The sequence below is a fragment of the Malaclemys terrapin genome, chromosome 7 (assembly GCF_027887155.1).
Source record: "Malaclemys terrapin pileata isolate rMalTer1 chromosome 7, rMalTer1.hap1, whole genome shotgun sequence".
Classification (NCBI taxonomy): Eukaryota; Metazoa; Chordata; order Testudines; family Emydidae; genus Malaclemys; species Malaclemys terrapin.
In genome coordinates, this window is record NC_071511.1 from 29181439 (window position 1) to 29202358 (window position 20920).

Here is a 20920-nt window from a genome sequence, read left to right on the forward strand (position 1 = left end):
TTATGTAACAAAAAAAAACCCATTTGTAAATTGCACTTCCATGATAAAGACTGCACTCAGTATTTGTATGAGGTGAATTGAAAAATACTACTCCTTTTGTTTATCATTTTTACAGTGCAAATATTTGTAATAAAAAATAATATACAGCAAGCACTGTACAGTTTGTATTCTGTGTTGTAATTGAAATCAATATATTTGAAAATACAGAAAAACATTCAAAATATTTTAAAATTTTCAATTGGTATTCTGTTGTTTAACAGTGCAATTAATCGCAAATCTTTTTTTTTTTTTAGTTAATCGTCTGAGTTAACTGCGATTAATCAACAGCCCTAATCAGTATATTTGAAAATGTAGAAAACATCCAAAAATATTTAAATAAATGGTATTCTGTTATTGTGTAACAGTGTGATTCATTGCGATTAATTTTTTTTAATCGCTTGACAGCCCTACTTGTTACTTTGAGACTTGCTGAGTAACCTGTGCTACCAGATGCAAGTAGCCAAACACACACCTGTTCACCGTGTTTGGAAGCCACCAAGCTGCTTCAGTCTTGTTTCTAGATGGGCCAGCCCCTTGATCCCTTAATCCATTTCATCCCCGTTCGTGTGTTTATATATTTTAAAAAAGGAAATAAGGGTTCTTGTTGAAGCATTCTGTCACTGAAAACACACAAGATCAAACAGTGTAGAGCTGTCATTCCTCAGAAGCAGCAAAGATGAAAAGCAATGCTTAAATTTCACTATTCATTTATTTTTATCTTTAAGGTTTTAACATCAAGCATATTACCTCTTAAATTACATCCAGCATTCACTGAGACCCCTGAAGCAGGACAGATGTTAGAGGTGAAAACGTGCTTATTAAGTCAGCCATGGAACAGTTGTCTCGTTCTAATCAAATTTTCAGTAGTATGGCAGGCCAATGTAGCAGTGCCTCCCCTGTGCCTGTGAACCCGGAGCTTGGTTTCCGGGGCTGTCGCTATAGAATCTCTTGCGAGATCCAAAATTACTTACTGGGAGGGGTGCAGTAATGTTAGATTTGTGCCAGTCTGTTTGCTCACCAGCTGCTCTCCAATTGAACAAAATGGTAATCGTGTAAAACTTAATGAAAGGAACTGGGCAGAGTTCAGCTGAACTGAAAGAGGCTCAACATTTAGTCACATTTTGCTGTTAAATTATTGTCTTATACTGTGAATGTTTACAAAATTAGGTTATAATTTAGAAACAGTCACTTTTTGTATATGCTGTAGTGTAAACTTACAGCCAAAAAAGGTGGGGGCAAGAGGCATTTCATATGGAAGATGGTGTAATTGTCTATTTCCTCTATCCAAAGAAAAGTTCTAAAACTGTTGTCACAACAACTAAACTTTCAACTCTAGAGTGTGGTCCCTGCAGGCGAGAGTTGAGATCATTCACAAAGATGAGTTGTCACTTGGTCAAAGCTTCCCAGAATGTTTAAAACAGGATTGCAAAACAAAAATATTGAACAAAAAACTTTGTTTTGCCCTTCAATGATTATTTAAAACATTCTCAAAGGGTCTTTTAAAGTGCTGCTTTTTATATAAGAAGTCAGGTCTTTACTTTCCCCTCTTGGCAAGTTTACTGGAGAATGCAAATTGTGATGTTACCTGAGTTTGTGAGCTTTTTGCTATCCAACCTCCTGACCAACAGAGAAGGGATGCTGAATATTCACTTATAATTAATTGGAATCCCATTCGCTTCATTTGGAAGCAGGGAGAGAGCCAGCTCTGGTCACATACTCTTTTGACATCACTGTTCAATTCTGAGAAGTGTCTTTATACATCACAAAAAGCATAAACATGGGGAAGAGGGTTGCCTTTGTTTTGTAGTTCACTTTCAGATATTAAAGGGTTATGGGGTGGTCAGCGTAAGATAGGGGTTCTCAAACTGGGAGTTGTGACCCCTCAGGGGGTCACGAGGTTATTATATGGAGGGGTCACGAGCTGTCAGCCTCCACCCCAAACCCCTCTTTGCCTCCAGCATTTATAATGGTATTAAATATATGTAAAAGTGTTTTTAATTTATAAGGGGGGTCGCACTCAGAGGCTTGCTGTGTGAAAGGGGTCACCAGTACAAAAGTTTGAGAACCACTGGCATAAGACATGAGTTTCTTATGCTGTCAGTTCCCTATCCTTTGCTTACATTCAGATCTGCCAGGATAGAGGGAAATACTCTTAGAATCTAGCTTTTGTAGCTTTATTGCAATAAGAATGGTATATTCCTTGATTGGCCAGAGAGACGCATTATAAATTTGCAGTACATTTGAATGTCTAGGCTCTTTTATAGAGTGAATTTTTGAATGACAATATTGCCTTGGTTTGCTCTACATATAGCAATATTTGGGTCCATAGTTGGAAGATTTTGCAGGGCTGGCTAGAAAATAGAGGTTCTTTTGTCCTTTGCCAAGTTTTAAAGAGCCTGCATGATTCATTAAAAATATCCTTTCCAAACTGCTCGAATCTGCCTTTTGTGGTGATGTAGGTTTTATTTAAATAAGACTTCAGTCTAGGCTCTTGTACAATGTTTGAACTGGAAGTGTCAGTCTTTTTTACCAGTGCTGCTCAATATGAGTGACAGTTCTGTTTTGAGCGTGCAGCTTTAATTGGGAAGAAAACAAGACTGGTGTCCAGTGAACTGATTCTTTCTTAATATGCAATTTTTTTATTCTCTATCAGCAATCCATACCACAGCAAGCTCCTCTGCAGCAGGTTCTAGCCAGCCAGCCAGTTTGTCCATTGCAGCCCGCTGCCCATCTGCTGCCCCAATATCAAACCCAGACTTCTCAGGTGGCAGCTACCAGTACACAGCTAACACCACTACAGATTTCCACTGTGCAGCAACTTCCTCATGTCCCACCCTCCCAGGTAAAGTGTTGTGAGAATTCAGTGGTGTTTTAAATCATTTTAAAGGCACGTCCATTCAAGTAACATTTTCTAGCCAGTGATCGCTGTCCGAATCGTAGAATATCAGGGATGGAAGGGACCTCAGGAGATCATCTAGTCCAACCCCCTGCTCAAAGCAGGACCAATCCCTAACTAAATCATCCCAGCCAGGGCTTTGTCAAGCCTGACCTTAAAAACCTCCAAGGAAAGAGATTCCACCACCTCCCTAGGTAACCCATTCCAGTGCTTTACCACCCTCCTAGTGAAAAAGTTTTTCCTAATATCCAACCTAAACCTCCCCCACTGCAACTTGAGACCATTACTCCTTGTTCTGTCATCTGCTACCACTGAGAACAGTCTAGCTCCATCCTCTTTGGAACTCCCTTTCAGGTAGTTGTAAGCAGCTATCAAATCCCCCCTCATTCTTTTCTTCTGCAGTCTGAACAATCCCAGTTCCCTCAGCCTCTCCTCATAAATCATGTGCTCCAGCCTCCTAATCATTTTTGTTGCCCTCCACTGGACTCTTTCCAATTTTTCCACATCCTTCTTGTAGTGTGGGGCCCAAAACTGGACACAGTACTCCAGATGAGACCTCAACAATGTCGAATAGAGGGGAATGATCATATCCCTCGATCTGCTGGCAATGCCCCTACTTATACAGCCCAAAATGCTGTTAGCCTCCTTGGCAACAAGGGCACACTGTTGACTCATATCTTCTATAGGTCCTATACTGCAGAACTGCTGCCTAGCCATTTGGTCCCTAGTCTGTAGCAGTGCATGGGATTCTTCCGTCCTAAGTGCAGGACTCTGCACTTGTCCTTTTTGAACCTCATCAGATTTCTTTTGGCCAAATCCTCTAATATGTCTAGGTCCTTCTGTATCCTATCCCTACCCTCCAGCATATCTACCACTCCTCCCAGTTTAGTGTCATCTGCAAACTTACTGAGGGTGCAGTCCACACCATGTCATGTGCCCTGAAGTTTTCACGTGGCTACTGGGAATCCACACCAGTGTATTTTAATTCATAAGAATGTAACTATTAAATGCTCTCTAGATTGTTTTCATTAATTTTTAGTGAGCTAAAATAAATCCTGTTTGAATAATCCTGGGTTTTCCCTAGTTAATCCTGTTAATGCTAGTCACTGAATTGCAATAACTGTAATTCTGTATTTTTTTTCCCCCTTCATGGTGGACCCTCTTCCCCATCCCAGGCTTAAGAGCATGAGCAATTGCCCACTTTAATGTTCTTGAGCTCTTATCTTCACCTTCCATCCCAATACCTTCCCCCCTCCATCTCCCTTTCCAGATCTCTAGGCCCTTTCCATTAGCAGTAGCAGAGATGGAACCTTTTCTTTGGCCTGTAGTAGTAAAGCTCTTATTAGCACCATTTGGTAGATTGGTTGGTGAGGGTTTTTAAGATGTGAAACAGCTTAAACGAAGGGGAAAAGAGCAAGCTGCTTCTGTGATGTATTCCTCTTCTGAAGTCAGTACCAAAGCAGATAGTGGGAGTCAGTGAAGAAAATTCTCAACATCTGCTTCTAAAAAATTGTCCAACCTCCAAATAAAATCCTTTCACTTCCAAAAGCCAAGTATCTGCCTAAATTTCCTCTGAAGATTAAAAGTGCATTTACTGTAAAAAATGTCTAGTGACTTAAACGCAATATATTGCTGCTACTTGTTAACCTGATACATTATTTTAGCATGGCTGTCGATAAAATTACTGAAGTATCCAGTTTTTACACTTCTGGATTTTTATGCAAGATAAAGTGTTCTTTAGTAAAAGCGTGTATTGTGATCCACTTTTTCAGTCAGCACTGCCATTGACTTCATGAGAACTTACCCTGCAATTCCTTTGTGCGTGTATTAAAAAGGAAACTGTGAGATTACAGGAATTTAAAATGTAGGCCCTGAGCCTGCAAATACTTGTGCATAGAGTTGTACATATGCCTGTGAACAGGGGAACTGCTCACATATTTCCATATTTGCAAGAGCAGAGCCTTAGTATATAAGATCCCTATTGGCACGTCAGAAAGCCTCGAGGCATGTTCTGTTTTCGGCATTTGAGGGAAATGTTAAACTGCAGACTGGCAAAGCAGGGTAGTTATGGTCTATCATGTCATTGGGAGTTTGTGTGTCTAAACACTGTTCTGACAAATTTTTCTATCCTGCATGTTTGCGGTATGAATTATTAAAATTGTCTCAACTCATTTTGCATGCCCAGTGGTTACTTTTTGAAGCCTCTATCTCGTATGATTTTTAATTTGTTTCAAAATCAAAGTAATGATTATTTTTTTATTATTAGGCTGCTATATGGCTGCTAAATAGTTTTGGAAACCGTTGTGAATTCTTTGGCCTTAAAAATGGCCAGAAACTTTAAAATTCTTCTTTTGTATTCAATAAATCGATTGATCCAAGTGTTGCTATTTATAAAACCCTGGAAATGGAAGGAAGTGACTAATAAATAGACATAATTAGCATGGCACCAATAAGTTAATAGATGGCAGATGAAACTAATTTGTACCATCAATGAAAACATTTGCAATTTATGTGATATTATATTTTTTTCAGATTCCTCAGCTTCCTGTCATTCCTGCAGTTACTCCTCTGGCAGGACTTGATAATCTTCCTCCAAGCCTCTCTGATTTACCTGCTGCAAATGCGCCCCCCATACCTGCTTCTTCCCAGTATTTCACTCCAGCTGTGATTATACCAAGCCTTCCCATGAACCCTGCTCTGCCTCTGGCATCCAATCCCCCTGCCCTATCCATGCAGGCAGTCAACCTTCCTCACACTACCATGGCTTCTTTGGTCTTGCCCTGCCAAACAATAGTGCCAAATATGTCGGCTGCTACGATACCATTACTTGCTGTGGCTCCACCAGGAGTGTCGGCTTTGCCAACACATCACGCAATATCCCATCTCTCCCAGCAACAGATGTACCAGCCTACCTTCCAGCAGATAATTCAGAGTGATGCTCCCTCACCCCATCACACTCAGAGCATGCAAGCAGTTTCGCAGCAGCAGCTGCCTCCACTTCCTCAGTCACTGCAACCAAGCATAATTCATCCTTCAGAACAGACTATGTCTGCATCTGGAGTTGGTAACCAGGTAATCCTTTTGATGTTGGACTGTATCAGTACTATCGGTAGTAGATCTTGTACCTTGTTCCATTATAAACATGCAGGTGGGGTTTTTGTTCCTTGCACTTCAGATGATTTACTCGTGCATATTGATGTCGGCCCAGTAATGCAGTATTAGTAGGGCAAATTCACGGCCCATTTTGGTCAATTTGACAGTCATAGGAGTTTAAAAATCATAGATTTCATTATTTCATCTATTTAAATCTGAAATTGCACAGTGTTGTAATTGATGGGGTCCTGACCCAAAAAGGAGTTGTGGGGGGGGTCGCAAGGTTATTGTGGGGGGGGGGGGTTGCAGTACTGCTACCCTGACTTCTGCGCTGTTGCTGGCAGCGGTGCTGCCGTCAGAGCTGGGCAGCTGGAGAGCGGTGGCTGCTGACCAAGAGCCCAGCTCCGAAGGCAGCGCTGCTGCCAGCAGCAGTGCGGAAGTAAGGATGGCATGGTATTGCCACCCTAACTTCTGTGCTGCTGCCTACAGAGCTGAGCCCTCAATCAGCAGCTGCCACTCTCTGGCTGCCCAGCTCTGAAGGCAACAGCGCAAAAGTAAGGGCGGGATGCTATGGTATTGCCGCCCTTACTTCTGCGGTGCTGCTACTGGTGGGGCGCTGCCTTCAGAGCTGGGCACCCAGCTAACAGCTGCCCCTCTCCAGCAGCCCAGCTCTTAAGTCAGCAAAGAAGTAAGGGTGGAAATACCACAACCGCCCTAAAATAACCTTGTGACCCCCCTGCAACTCCCTTTTGGGTCAGGACCCCCAATTTGAGAAACGCTGGTCCCGTCCTCCCTGGTGAAATCGGAATAGTATAGGGTATAGATTTCACAGTCCATGATGCGTTTTTCATGGCCATGAATTTGGTAGGGCCCTAAGTATGAGGTAGCTATTGGTTGGACTAGGATTAAGCAATTGAATTTGTTGCTCAAAGTCTTGACCCAATGGAGTGTACTTATATAATTGTCTAATGGATTTGTAGAAGGAAGGATTAGGATCACTTCTTGAACACCCTGTTCCTTCTCTCCTTGTCCCAGCTAGAAGGGAAAATGGCCACACCAAAAGGATGATCATCCTGATTTCAGTTACAAGGGAGAAAAGCAATCCATGACAGTCAGATATAAAGGGATAATGTACCACTGATTTTAATATCTATAGTACAGTAGGTGCATGATCCTGTATGAACTGTCGATATGTACGCATGTCGGAATATGGATGTACTGTGTCAGTTCTATTGATGTAGAACTGTTTATAAATAGTGTGTTTTTAAACTGAAGGGAAATGATTCCTGGAGAATACTTCTGGAAGGCTGGTAGGAGGATATCTACAAAAAAGAAATAAATACCAGTTGCAGGTCCTTTTTGTTAAAACCAATGAAGCATAAAATATGGCTTCTAATATTAGCACCATTTGCAAGATAAGTGGTTCATGAGTTACTAATGAGTCTGCAAATGATACTGTTGTCACCTTTATAATATGACAACATAAAGTATAATACGGCAGGACCCAAGGAGATAGTAGGAAGGGTCAAATCTGTTAAGAATGGCTTACTTCAGAAATGAAGGTTGGACAAGAAAGTGATCTATTACATCTGTTTGCATGTGGATTGAAATTCATAACATCCCATTTCAATCTACTGTACCATGGTATCTCCAATTTACTACATCGTATCTAAATTTCAGTCTTCAGCCATATATTTGGTACCGAAATATTGTTTGTGAAGAATTCTAGCTCATTTTGGGCCTGATACAATTTCTGTTGAACTAATAAATGGTAATATTTCCATTGGCTTCAAAGAGCATTGAATCTGGCCCTTTATGCATAGTATGCATGGCAAACACCATGAATTGATATTCCCGCTTGTGACACAAAGGCATCATTTATCTGACACATCTGTGGTAGAGTCTTGAAATTGTTCCTTAGGACAAATAGCTAACTGAAATGAAATGGAAGACTAAAACTAGGCCAGAGAATATTCAGCAACATATTGTTCTGTCTTTAAAGTATTTTTAAGGGAGAGGTATTTCTATGAATAACTAAGCGTCCAATATGGTCTCTGTCTCACTAATGTTGATGGCTAATATTTGTTTGCTCGCTATCTCCTGGGTCAAACATATGATTTGAAAATTATTCTGCTATAATTTACTGTACGTTTTTAAGTGACTACCTCTGCATTAAAGCAACATTTTACTCCCTTACAGCAACGCACACCAAACTGTTATCCAGATATCCTCAATGATAGACTCCTCTGTAACCATGTTCCATGAGATAAGGATGCCGTGCCTTCATTTCTGTCTTCAAATTAAATTAGATTAACTGTTACCACTCAAAAAAGTGTCATGGATATTTCTCTGAAAAAAAAAAAAAGTTCAGTGTGCAACGGCAGTCAAAAAAGCAAACAAAATGCTAGGAATCATTAGCTAAGGGATAGGTAATAAAACAAAAAAAAATCATAATGCCACTGTATAAATCATGGTATGCCCACAATTTGAATGTTGCGTGAAGCTCTGGCCAACCCATCTTGAAAAAAAAAATGTTAGAATTGGGAAAGGTAAAGGGATGGGTAATAAAAATGATTAGGGAGTATGGAACAGCTTCCATACGTGGAGAGATTAAACAGATTGGAACTGTTCAGATTAGAAAAGAGATAACTAAGGTGGGAATGATAGAGATCAATAAATTCATGAATGGTGTGGAAAAAGTGAATAGGAAGTGTTGTTTACCCTGTCCAAGAACTAAGGGTCACCTGATGAAATTTAAACAGCAGATTTAAAACAAACCAAAAGGAAGTTATACTTCAAACACTGCACAGTCAACCTGTGGAGCTCCCAGGAAGGGTCCGTTGAGACTGATCCCTGAAGGACTGGTGCACCTTTTGGTTCTGCTGGCAGGAGCCCTTTCTGGTTCCATCTACACCCAGGGCTTTCAAGACATCCAGAGAGATGCTTAACCTGTCGGTGCCAGCTTCCCCTGCTAGTTCGGAATCTCACCTAGTATGGGGATTGGAAGTGCCTGGTCACAGCTCCAGCTCCAGAGCACAGGTGACTTCTATAGTTCTTCAGCTACTCTCTCTATAGAGTTCCATCTAGAAGGAAACCAGCGATGATATCGCCAGTTCCCCCATCTCCAGACTCTGAGCTGGTCTTCCTGGTCCCGAGCAGGTCAGCTCCACCATGGTCTGAGGAAGCAGACACCCCATCAGACTGTGAGGTGAGATGCCTGTCCACCGTGGTACCAGCCACAGCCTCAGCACCCTAAAGACCAATGGCCTGCACATATCTGGGTTCCGTTTCCATATCAATGGCCCTTTTGGACTCCTTGGAGCTTCCCTTCACGTTCTAGAACCTCTCTTCCCGCCCTTCTACATTGGCTAGGCACTGGGAGCATCTGCAGCAAGGTCACTGTCTTCCTCCCCCGGGACTGGTATCGTGCGGGGGGAACTACATGATCAGGACTCTCCTGTGGAGGAATTAGAGGCGGGCCTCCTCAACAACCTTTAGCCTCTTCTTCACTGCCTAAGGAGCAGTTGTTACTGAGTCTACCTCTCCCTGCCCCACCCCACCCCACCCACGATGATTTCAGAGCTCATCAAGACTTGTTGAAGAGGGGGCTGCAGCTCTGGATATCCAACCAGAAGAGGTACAGGGAAGTCACACGGGCTGGTGGACATTTTAGCCTCTGCAGTACTCTCTAGAGTAGCTCTCCTTATTAATGAAGCTATCCTGGAACCTATCAAGGTTTTATGGCAAACCCCGTCTTTCCTGCCTCCCACCGCTAAAAAGGAGGACTGAAGATACTATGTGCCATCACAGGGATTTGAGCACTTCTATAACCATCTTCTTCCCTGGGAGTCGCTGCTGCTGACAAAAGAGAGAGATGAGGACACCAGGCTTCTACCCCGAAAGGAAAAGAAGCAAAAAAGCTACACCTGTTTGGCAGGAAGCCTCATTCCACAGTAGGTTACACCTTGGGGTTGTGAACCAGCAGGCTCTGCTGGGTCACTACAGTTTCAGCCTAGTGGATAATATCCTGAAGTTCAAAGACAAGCTTCCTGATGGGTCAAAGCAGGAGTTCACTGCTATGGTGGAGGGCAAATCTCTCACCAAAACAACATTGCAAGTGAGCCTGGATGCAGCGGACTCTGCGGTTCGAGCTATGGCTTCCACCATCACTATGTGGCATTCCTCTTGGCTGCAGTCATCAAGTCTTCCCCCAAAGGTGCTACAAACCGTTTGAGACCTCCCATTTGAAGGCCCCTCCCATTTTTCCAATAAAACAGATGAGATTAAAGATTCCAAGGTGACCCTTAAATCTCTGGGGATTTATACACCGGCAGCAAAAACCAAACAGTTCCGCCCACACAGCAGGTCCAATGGTTTCAGCCCTTCTTGCTGCATGCGCAGCACCTGTCCAAAACGAGGAGCAGAAGTGAATGAACAGAACAGGGCAATTATCAAGTGATCCAAGGCATTAATGAAAATATTGAATAGTATCAGACCCAGAACTGACCCCTGCAGGACCCCACTAGATACGCCCTCCCAGTTTGTTAGCAAACCATTGATTACTACTCTGAGTATGGCCTTACAACTAGTTGTGCAGTCACGTTCTAGTCATTTCATCTAGACCACATTTCCTTAGTTTGCTTATGAGAATGTCATTGGGACTGTGACAAAAGCTTTACTAAAATCAAGATAAATCACGTGTACAGCTTCCCCGCCCCATCCACTGGGCCAGTAACCCTGTCAAAGAAGGAAATTAGGTTCTTTAGCATGATTTGTTTTTGACAAATATATGCTGGCTAGTCCTTATAATCCAGTTATTCTCCACATGCTTATAAATTGATTGTTTAATCATTTGTTCCAGTATCTTTCCAGGTATTGAAATTAGAGTGACTGTCTATAATTCCCCCGGTCCTCTTTGTTCCCCTTTTTAAAACAGGTAGTATGTTTGCCCTTCTGTAGTCTTCCTGGGACATCCCCCATCCTCCAGCTGTTCTCAAAGATTATTGCTAACAGTTCTGAGGTTGCTTCAGCTAGTTCCTTAAGTACCCTCGGATGAATGTCATCAGACCCTGCCAACTTGAATATTGTTTACTCCGTTAAGTATTGTCATCTTTTTCTCCATGTACACACCCATGGCTTATGGAAATAGAGCCAAGTGTTCAAGGAAATGGGATATAAGCAGAGTTTTGAAATTCTAAGCAGGATCCATCTTAGTTTTGCATGATTCCTACAAATATCGTTAAGAAAGTAATCACCCATGTAGTATATGAATGCTCAGGCATGCATGCTCTTCGTTGTACCTTCAGAAATTACATAAGTAGCAGCCTCTCATTTTATTTTAACTCTGATTATTTGAAAGCAAGTCTTTATGGCTCTCTTCTTTTCCTGTCCCATAAACAAAAAACATACAGATATGTTCTCCGCATAGGTTTATAAAGGTTTGTTTAATTAGCAAAAACAACTTTTGCACCTTGACTTGAATGAGTCATGAACACCCCAAACAAAGGGTTTTTTAATAGGTCTCTATTGTATTACAACAGATCATGGGACATCCTCAATATGGTTTGGAACTTGGAGCCCAGATGCCTGTAATACCAATGCAGCCTTCGATAGTTATGCCACCACCTTTGCAGTTGCAACCTGAAATATTGCCTCCATGCCTTGGGCCAGAAAGTCTTTCACAACTTCATGGCAACCTTGCTGCAGCTAGTGCAACAGTGCCCATAGATCATTGTCTGCCTCTTCAGCCTACTGGTCTTCTGCAGCTTCAACCAGATCTTTCCCAGCCTATGGGGCAGCAGGCTCCATGTTCTGCTATCCAGTCGGTTACAGAGTCAACTCAAGAGGTAGAACATTTTTTCCTGAATGATTTACCACGCTTGTCACAAATCTCCTTTATAGATATAAAATTGTTTCACACGAGCCATTTTCCAAGTTCACTCTATGGAGCCACTTATCTTAGGTTATATTTTATTGGCTGAACCATCATCTTAGCAACTATTTCATATGTAGCTGGAGATTATATACTATACTTGTTAACCTGGGAAATGTCTCCTTAAAGTCATTTATTGGAGTAATAAGCCACATGGACAACTCAACTCTCAAGTACTCCCTTCATCCTCAGTTGAACGGGTATGCAAAGATAGCATAGAATTTGTATGGAAATTACACTTCTAGATCATTAGGTCATCGCCCCTGGGCTAGTGCAGGAGTGTTCCATACAGCTTCATCCAGTGTGTTGTCCAGTCTTGTTTTAAATGTCTCATTAATGGGGCTTCCACCATTTGCCTTGAGAAACTATTCCATAATCTAATATCTCACTGTCTAAAAGTTCTTCATTATGTTCAGCCTAAATCTTTTTTCCCCCATCCTGTTACTTTTTAGTATATCTTTCTGTACTACCCTGAATTTCACTCCATTCCTGATGGTTTAGATTCTTCCAAAATTGGTAAATATTACCATGGCCCTTCTTAGCAGTCATGTAGCCAAGTTATATTTTGCTCTTTTGGTCTTTCTTTGTAACACAATTACATTTTCCTGCCTGCTAATCACTATTTTGGCTTTCCTTTGAATGACCTCACTCAGTTGTTTAACTTTGAGGTTTGACGCTGTTTTATAGAGGTATATATTGCCTTCCCTTCAGTGTTGTAATGCATATTAATCTGCAAAGCAAAGCTGCATTGGCTTTTGGCTGTTGTATCAGGTTGCAAACCAATGTCTGACTTACTGTCCACTCCCAACCTGAAATCTCCCTCAGTACCTTTGCTTTCCAGGTTTCTCTCCTGCATGGAGCATTTCTGGTTTGGAGTATCTCTTCCCCTGAAGCAATAGCTTTCATCTTTCCAGGCTCAAGCTTTCTTTCTGCCCATGCTTCTAAACTCTTTAGCTGCCAATTTGTATTTCTATTCTCACTGATATTTGCAGCTTCTTCCCAGTTGGGCACTGAACAGTCTGAGAATTTAATTAAGGTACAGTTAAGCCCCTTTTCCAGATCATCAGTGCAGATGTTAAATAAGACTGAATGTACAGCCAAACTTTATAGCAACCCCTTGGAGACCACCGCCCATTTTGATAAATTTCCATTGCCCCTTCAAGCAGTTGAAGACCTTAAGGATTTGAAGTGTATGTGTTTCTTGTTAGAGAAATTAGCAACATGGAGACTTGTGGTATTTTCTCCAACCCAGCGCTTTCACACAAGTCCTGGATCTCAAACATTGGCAGCAAATCTGTGTACATGGAATTTCACTTGCAAAAAGACCATCTAAAATCCCAGCTGTATCCAACACCTCCCAGATTCTGGGTGTTTCTCCTCCTGCCCACTTTGGGTCCTGCATACACCCAGAACCAGTATAGACAGTGCTGCTACACCTGCCGTCTCTGTTGGAGGGTCCTATCCCATCCTTGGAGCTATGAAATATGGGTGTGATGTGTATTGCTGTAGTGTAACGTGATGTGAAGTACAAGCTTCTCTGAGAGAACTAAAATGGCAACTAGAGGCCCCTGAGGCACAAGGATATCTCTTCACTTTTTTATCATGTCCTTGGAAACCCCCATGCACTATTTCCCCAACTCCATCCACACACAGCAGCTCTGGATAAACTCCCTGTTCCCATTCTCACTTCATGGGATCAGCTCCCTTGGCCCTCCGTTCCCCACATGACGGAGAAGAGCGGTTTGGAGGGAAGATTTGCATATTGATTCTTGAGGCTTGGAGGCCCAATTGAGTGACTGTAAAGGACACCAGATTTGCTTGAACCCTCCCTGCCCTGTACTCTCAACTGGGAAATCCCCATCTTAAAGACATACCTGCCCTTATCACATGGCTCCACTTTTCTCCATGCAGGGCACAGGTTTGTTCCAGTGAGCCTGTGTGCTAGCCCTTGTTGTCCATCTGCTCTGCAAGACAAAGGCAGTCCTCATCCAAGTTGAACTATAGCCATTGTCCACTGCAGCTGGATTGTTTGAGAGTCCCCGTCCACATAAGGGTCAAATTGTTCCAAGTACCCCTTGATGACTGTGCTGATGTCAGATACTGCAAAATACGTTTGTGACGAGTTCTTAGGTATAACCCTTTGTAAGGAGAGTTTCATATCAGACTCCTATACTGTAATTCAAAACAATTCATTTCATTATCATTTTGCCATAACACTTCCCTTTGGCATTATCTTTTGTTTGAATCCATATGACAGCGCTCATATCCCTGGCCATTTTGATTTGATCAGCCAAGTAAGATCTTTGTAAAACACTTGATCAAGTGCATTACTAAAATCTAAATACGTTGTGTCTATGATCTCATTGTTCATTCATTTTGTAATTCTGTTGAGAAAGCAATCAGGTTTGGCTTATAGAACCATGAATAATAGCCAACATGAGCTTGGTATCCTTTAGAAGCTTACAGATTTTAACTTCACTATGCAGATTCTCTTTCCACTAGAGGGCAGTCATAAAGGAGTCAGGGAACTTGGATATGTCTACACTGAGTCCAAGCCCCCTTCTGTCCACACACATATCAATCTGACTCAGGTCAGCAAGCACTCATGACCCGGATCATAGGACCCTGTGAGGGAGGTGGATCAGAGCCCAATCCTGCTGTGACTTGAGTCCAAGCCCTATCATTTTGCACTATGGATGCAAACCCAAGTCAGAAAGTCTGCATAGTGCCATATGGATGTGTTAGCCCGGCTATGAGGCCCAGGTCCAGCAATTGTAAACCAGGTTTACAATGCAGTGTGGACTCTCAATGCAGACTTCGAAACACCAAATCTGCAAGCCTGGGGTCCACAGATCCAGGCTTACTGTGCAGACATACCATTAGAGTCATAGAGTTTAAACCCAAAAGGGACAATTGGATCATCTGGTTTGAGTTGATTCCTGAACATGTGGCTACACTAGGATTTTTGGTTTAAATGCCTTGCTGTTGCTACCATCAGTTTATCTCCATTGGTGGGAGTGCCAGAAGGCTCCAGCAACCATTGGTGCTTGAAGCATCATCTCCTCTAATTCTGCTCAGAATAGGCCTACAGCACATCATACGTAGAGCCCTGGTGACAGGTGGCACGGTATCTTTACTAGCACTGCCACTGTGGAGCTGAAGCAATGATAGCAACAGTGGGGAACTGTTTTTAAAGGAAAATCTATCTGTTGTGGAGAAGGCAGAAGAGGGTGGTAGGCAGCCCAGTATGTCAGTGTTTCTTTTCTCCTTTATTCCAAATTCATCATGCACTTTTCAAGAATAAGCAAAACATACTGGAAATATTAAATGTTGCTGCTGTATGCATTTCTTTACTGTGGGATACTGCAAAAAAATAACAAGGTTAGGTCAAATTTTGGATCCATTTAAATAAGATCAGGTAGGTAATGACATATGGATTCCAAATTTACTAACACTGTTCTATTGCTGTGAGCTCTTTTTAAACTGCTGATTTATGTAAGATCTTCTCTGTTTTCTGCTTTTCTGCTGTTGAGTGAGCAATGGGAGAACTAAATTATTAACAAGCTGTATTCCAAAAGTGGGCTTTAATATCAGGACTTGTGTACAAACAGCCATGTTGGCTTGTGCTCCAAAAGAAATGCTAGCGACAAAAGCAACTTTAGATAGAAAAGAACAATTTAGTGGCATTCCCAGGTCTGAGAATGAGTTAAACAAAATGGTGTTATTTTCAGAAAATATCCTTCTAAATGCCCCAAAACTGCTCTACCAAAAATCTTGATCTACATAGTGTCTTGTTTCTTCATCTGCAAATACAATATATTAAATGTTGTCTGATGTCTCTATTTAAATTATTTCTTTTTATATTTTAGGAGCATGCAATACAGGAAAAACAGCAGACACTAACACTGAGCTGTGAAAGGTATCCTTACAACCTCTCTAACATGTGAAAAAAATTTATTTCTGGAAACTTTTTCTTTCTCCCCCTTCACAAGCCTGAACCTGAAGCTCTGTCTTTATAATGGGGTGGGGCAGGTGTAGGGTGGGAGTGTTAGGACATGGACAGATTGGAGGTAGTAAGTGATAGGTCTGGGGAAAGTAACAAGTTGCATACATAAAGTTTAGCTATTTGGGTTGGTCTATCTTATCTAAATAGACCGTAAGTTCCTTGGAGCAGGGACTCTGTCTTAGGCCTGGTCTACGCACAACTGTGGTGCTCCTTAACGATTTTGATTAGGTGTATGATTTTTTTTTCTCTATCAAAATAGGTAAAGTGGCACAATCCCTAGTGTGGGTGCAGTTATACTAGTATAAAGGTGCCTTACACCACTAGAGGTTATTCCCGTTTCCACCCAGCAAGAGCTAATACCAGTGTCAAGCACCACTGTACTGATATAACTGCATTCATGCTAGGGGTGGATTGTCCTGCTTTACCTATACCAGTATAGCAAAAATTCTATCAATTTAATGTATAGCCCAGGCCAGTTCTGCCTTTAGCATGGTTAGCACAATCCAGGTTGCAGCCTTAAGGTACTACCATAATACTACTGCTATTTGGCTGACTGCCATAATTAATGTTTTAATATCCAATCTTTTATGTCTATGAGCCTCAGGGAGGACCCAAACTCATGGGGTTGACATTTGTCTTTACCTTCAAACTCTTGTATTTTTAGGATTTGCAAAATGCAAGTTTGTAAATGTATTTTTGTTCTGTAACTTAAATTCGTGTCTCTGTTTCACCCCAAGACTGATTTGACTTAACCAGAACACATTTTCTAGATAAGGAGAATACCCCTGTGTATTCAGGGTTGAACATTTTCCTTTGCCCCCATTTCTACCTCACCAAAAGGCAGGTTGACACAAGTAGATACAGGCCGAGAGCTATAAAACTGCACCTGACTTGCAAGGAGTTTTCTGCTTTACAGACTAAATGCCATTGGAAAAACCATGAAGGCCCTAGGGAAAGAAAATAAACTCAGTCTTCCCTTCATGCAGGAAAAGTAGTGTTTTTAAGGCTTCAGGACACTAACTCTGTGTCTGGTGGTTTTGTGGCGCTCTTCATTCTTTTCAGTGTTTCATGGAAAGTGGAATTTACCTTTTCCAGGCTCCAGTAACTTTCAGACCTATAATTCTTGGATATAATTGAATTACGCAAAGTGAGTTCACTCATCCCTAGTGAGTATGCTATTCTACAGTCTCTTATAGGAAAAGACGCCAAATATTTAGTGATTAATCTCTCTCGAATTTTGTTTTGCCTCGTTAGCTATGATATTTGAAAAACTAATTTTCCTAGCCGTGGCAACATTAAAAGCTGCTTGCATCAGAACACATCCAAGGGCAATACCCTCAGGTCCTCTCTCCACATTAGAGTTTTGTTGCACCTTCATAGATTAAGAACAAGTGCCTGGTAGTAAAATGGCCCACAGCTGCAGAAGTTGTATTCTGTATCACATGTCACTCTCCTGTGTGACCCTTTCCCTGCACCACTGACTGACATAAGGTGATGGTTTCTAGAGAAGGCCACATATGTACCTTCGCCACTAGAGAATAGAACCTGAAGAAGGGTAAGAAAATAAGTTTGGGGGACCCTTGCAGTTCAAAGACAGATTGTAAGGGTCCCTGAAGAAAAGGGGCTATTCTCAGTAGAAATTAAGGCCCTGATTTCATTGTGCAAGGGACATCATGTGTTTTCTTATGCTCATGCTTAAGGACCTTGCTTAATTGGGGCCAGCCATGCTGCTCTCAAAAGTGTTTCTACAAAGCAGATCCCCTGTTTTCCTGCAGTCACTGTTTTTCTTCTTCTCTTTCCACATCCACATCCCGTGTGGGTATTTTTTCCTTCCCTGTTATAAAGCTACATGAGTCCCGATGTTGCTTCAGGTAAAGAGATGAGTGACAGCTTTGAAGGAGTGGTTGGAAGTGGAAAGCAAGAAGGGAAGCCTTCAAAGAAACATAAGAAATCTACACGCATTCGATCACGCCAGGAGAAGTCGAGCAGACCAAAGCTGACCATTCTAAATGCAAGTACAACCTCTTTGTCCAGGGCTGAACTTCTGTTCTTGGACATGCCAGAAATAATGATCAATGTTACTCTTTTCTTATAGGTGTGTAACACAGGGGATAAGATGGTGGAATGTCAGCTGGAAACACACAATCACAAAATGGTGACTTTTAAATTTGATTTAGATGGTGACGCGCCAGAAGAAATTGCTACTTACATGGTAAGACCTTATTTGCGAAGGAACTTTCAAAAGACACTTAAAATTTTGAGTTGCATAAACTATATGTATATTACACATGCACACAATGTGTTAAAAGAACATTATTGAGGTTGCAAAGTTAAGCATTCAAAAGCTAGCGAATGCGAAAATTAAGATTGCTATGAAAAAAATATGAGATCATGTAATTAAAGCCTGTGTCGTAATGCATTATGCATGTGGCACAGGCAGCCTTAATTCTGCATTTCCTAACTGCTGAGGGCTTGACTTTGCAACCTTAATAATGTTCTTTTAACATAGTTTGTGTAATTTCCTAGGTTTTAAAAAGTGCAAACTGAAAAAAACAGTTCCGTCACGTGGCATCATATTGACACCCACATGGGTCATCAGCAGGATTTACATCTTTAGATCAACCATACAGACCTTTGCCACTTGATCTGTCAGAGTAACTGATAGCAGTAGTAGGTTGTCATCCTCTCTGTGGCTCGGCACTAGAGAGATATGAGAGAGACATTTTGCCAGTGGGTTTCACAGATATTTGCTAGCAGCAGAAGAAGGCTGAGACTCTGGAATCTTGGGTTCTAGTCCACGCTCTCGAAGGGAGTGTGCTCTAATGGGCACAGACTTTTCTGACTTGAATCCTCTCCAATCTGACCTTATCGCAATCCTGGCCATTCCCCCAAACCTGGCTCCTCATCCAAGTCCCAGTCTCCTTGTCCGGAAACCATTGACCATTTTGGCTGAAATTTTCCAAAAGACACCCAGCTTGGAAAATTCAGTCAAATCAGTTAGTTTGGAAAAGCTATAAACACTCAAAGCAGGGTCTTCTAAAAGGAAGTGTCATGCAACCTTAACAGGCAGTGCCACCAGCCCTGCTTAGCATCTCAAAAGTAAGCATGACCTTGATTGGCCAGGACACCACAGGAAGAAGGACAAGACCCCAGAAATGCGATGTATACAGGTCACAACTTTCCTTAGTAACACATCTGGGAACTATCAGACAATAACTCGTCCAGCGCAGACTCTCCTTCCTACTTTAATCCAGGTCACCTGAGGGGAGGCTGAGATCAGCCCCTCCCCTTGTTCACCTGTCCCGGCACCACTGCTGGAACCCCAGCGCCCTCTCATTGTAGGAGGATTAAGGGGGTGGGGAAGAGGGGTTGTCACCTTGCTGTGCCAAAGATTAGGAGCCCCAGCTTCTTTAGGAGATGCTTTCTCCTAACCCTCTTCCAGTTCTGGCTTATCAGTGGACCAGACCCCTGTTGAACAATTACCTGCACTGGGTTCCTAACAGCTTGCAACAAAATTTTGCAACCAAACCTACCTGCCCAGTCCCTGGGCCACTGAGAGGAAGGTGAAATACCCCCTCTCCTCCTCCTCCTCCCTCCCTTCTCCCCTCCCCCCGGGCCAGTCTGTCAGTGAGGAAGAATTTCTTCCCAGCTGCAAAAAGGTGGAATGTCAGCTGGAAACACACAATCATGATGCCCCCAGCAAGACCCCCCAAACCTGGTCCTGCTCTCATCCCAGAGAGGGCAAATGGGGAGGATGGTGCCCCAGGAGGGAGAAGGGCTTATAAGCCATCTCTTGGATGCATAGGAACCAAGAGGCTTATGCTGCACCCTGTGCAACCAATCCGCCCCAGCGCCCTGCTCCTCAAGTCCACAAGCAGGGGTGGTGGGGGTGCCATCCTTAAAACGGCCAAGAGTTTTCACTCCCATGCTAGCCCCAACAAAACCTCCCCATTTCTGAGGTTGCACGGTTTGGGGAACACGTCATTCCTGTACTAGGTTCTGATTTTGTTCTAGATCACAGGTGCAGTGAGCCTGATTTTTCAGAGAGGGCTGAGCTTCCAGAGTCCCAAATGAAATCCATGGGAGCTTTGGGCATTAAGCACACTTGAAAGCTAGGCTCTGTGTTTTGTAGGTGTGGGACTCTGGGTGGCTTTTTTATGTCTATTTACTGTAACAAAGCCTTTCTTTTGGGGGGATGAGAAACAAGATGATGCGTCTTACACACAGAAGCAAGGTGATCACTTTGCATCAAACCCACCAGGCCCAGAGAACGACTAATTTTTGTGAGAGAGGGGTGATTCAGTTTGCCCAGAGGCCAAATAAGAATACTGTCTCTTTAGGGTCTAGTTCCCATGTAGAATGATACACGTGCTCTCTGTACACAGATGCAAACTTCCAGCTAGTTAAGTCCACACAATGAGTACTGAGCTACAGCCATTAGTGGTTTATCTTAATGTGCTCTTTACAGGTAGAGAAGGAATTCATATTGCAGACTGAGAAAGAGACATTCATTGAACAAATGAAAGATATTATTGATAAAGCAGAAGATATGCTCAGTGAAGATACAGAAGGAGAACGAAGTTCTGATCAGGGAACAAGTCCCCAGCAAGATGCGTCTAGACTAGAAATGAATGAAGTAAGAATCTTGTGTGTCGGGTCCTTTTTTAAAAAATAAATGGGGGTTTCTTGATATCAAATCTGATTTTTTTTCTTAATCTAGTTACTGTATTTTAAGTTTGTTTTACAGCCTCTGCTCAACTAAGATTTGCAACATAAATATTCCTTAGAAAAATGTTCCTGCATTAGTGCTTGATTAAAAACATATTTTTTGTTTTAAACAGGAGAATCGGCAATCTCAAGTGAAGACACCCATGTATCAGCAGAATGGTAAAAGTGCTTTTGAATACAAATTGAATCTCGAACTATCAGGCAATGAATAGGTAATATTAGACTG

At 42.2% G+C, this 20920-nt stretch overlaps 1 protein-coding gene across 8 annotated transcripts in view; it reads left to right on the top strand.

The window, feature by feature from the left end:
• WNK2 (WNK lysine deficient protein kinase 2) overlaps positions 1 to 20920 on the top strand; it is a 184993-nt gene that overhangs the window by 111194 nt on the left and 52879 nt on the right. For 7 of the 8 annotated variants that reach the window (XR_008445649.1, XM_054034431.1, XM_054034429.1 and 4 more), the window contains exons 11-18: positions 2693 to 2881; positions 5468 to 6007; positions 11569 to 11874; positions 15830 to 15879; positions 17812 to 17977; positions 18062 to 18178; positions 20435 to 20602; positions 20808 to 20853. Coding sequence is in view for 7 of the 8 variants with exons in the window: in XM_054034431.1 (XP_053890406.1) it covers positions 2693 to 2881; positions 5468 to 6007; positions 11569 to 11874; positions 15830 to 15879; positions 17812 to 17977; positions 18062 to 18178; positions 20435 to 20602; positions 20808 to 20853 (1582 nt within the window). In the remaining variant the exon portion in view is untranslated. The remainder of the gene's footprint in view (positions 1 to 2692; positions 2882 to 5467; positions 6008 to 11568; positions 11875 to 15829; positions 15880 to 17811; positions 17978 to 18061; positions 18179 to 20434; positions 20603 to 20807; positions 20854 to 20920) is intronic. The other variant, XM_054034430.1, reaches the window with a different exon arrangement.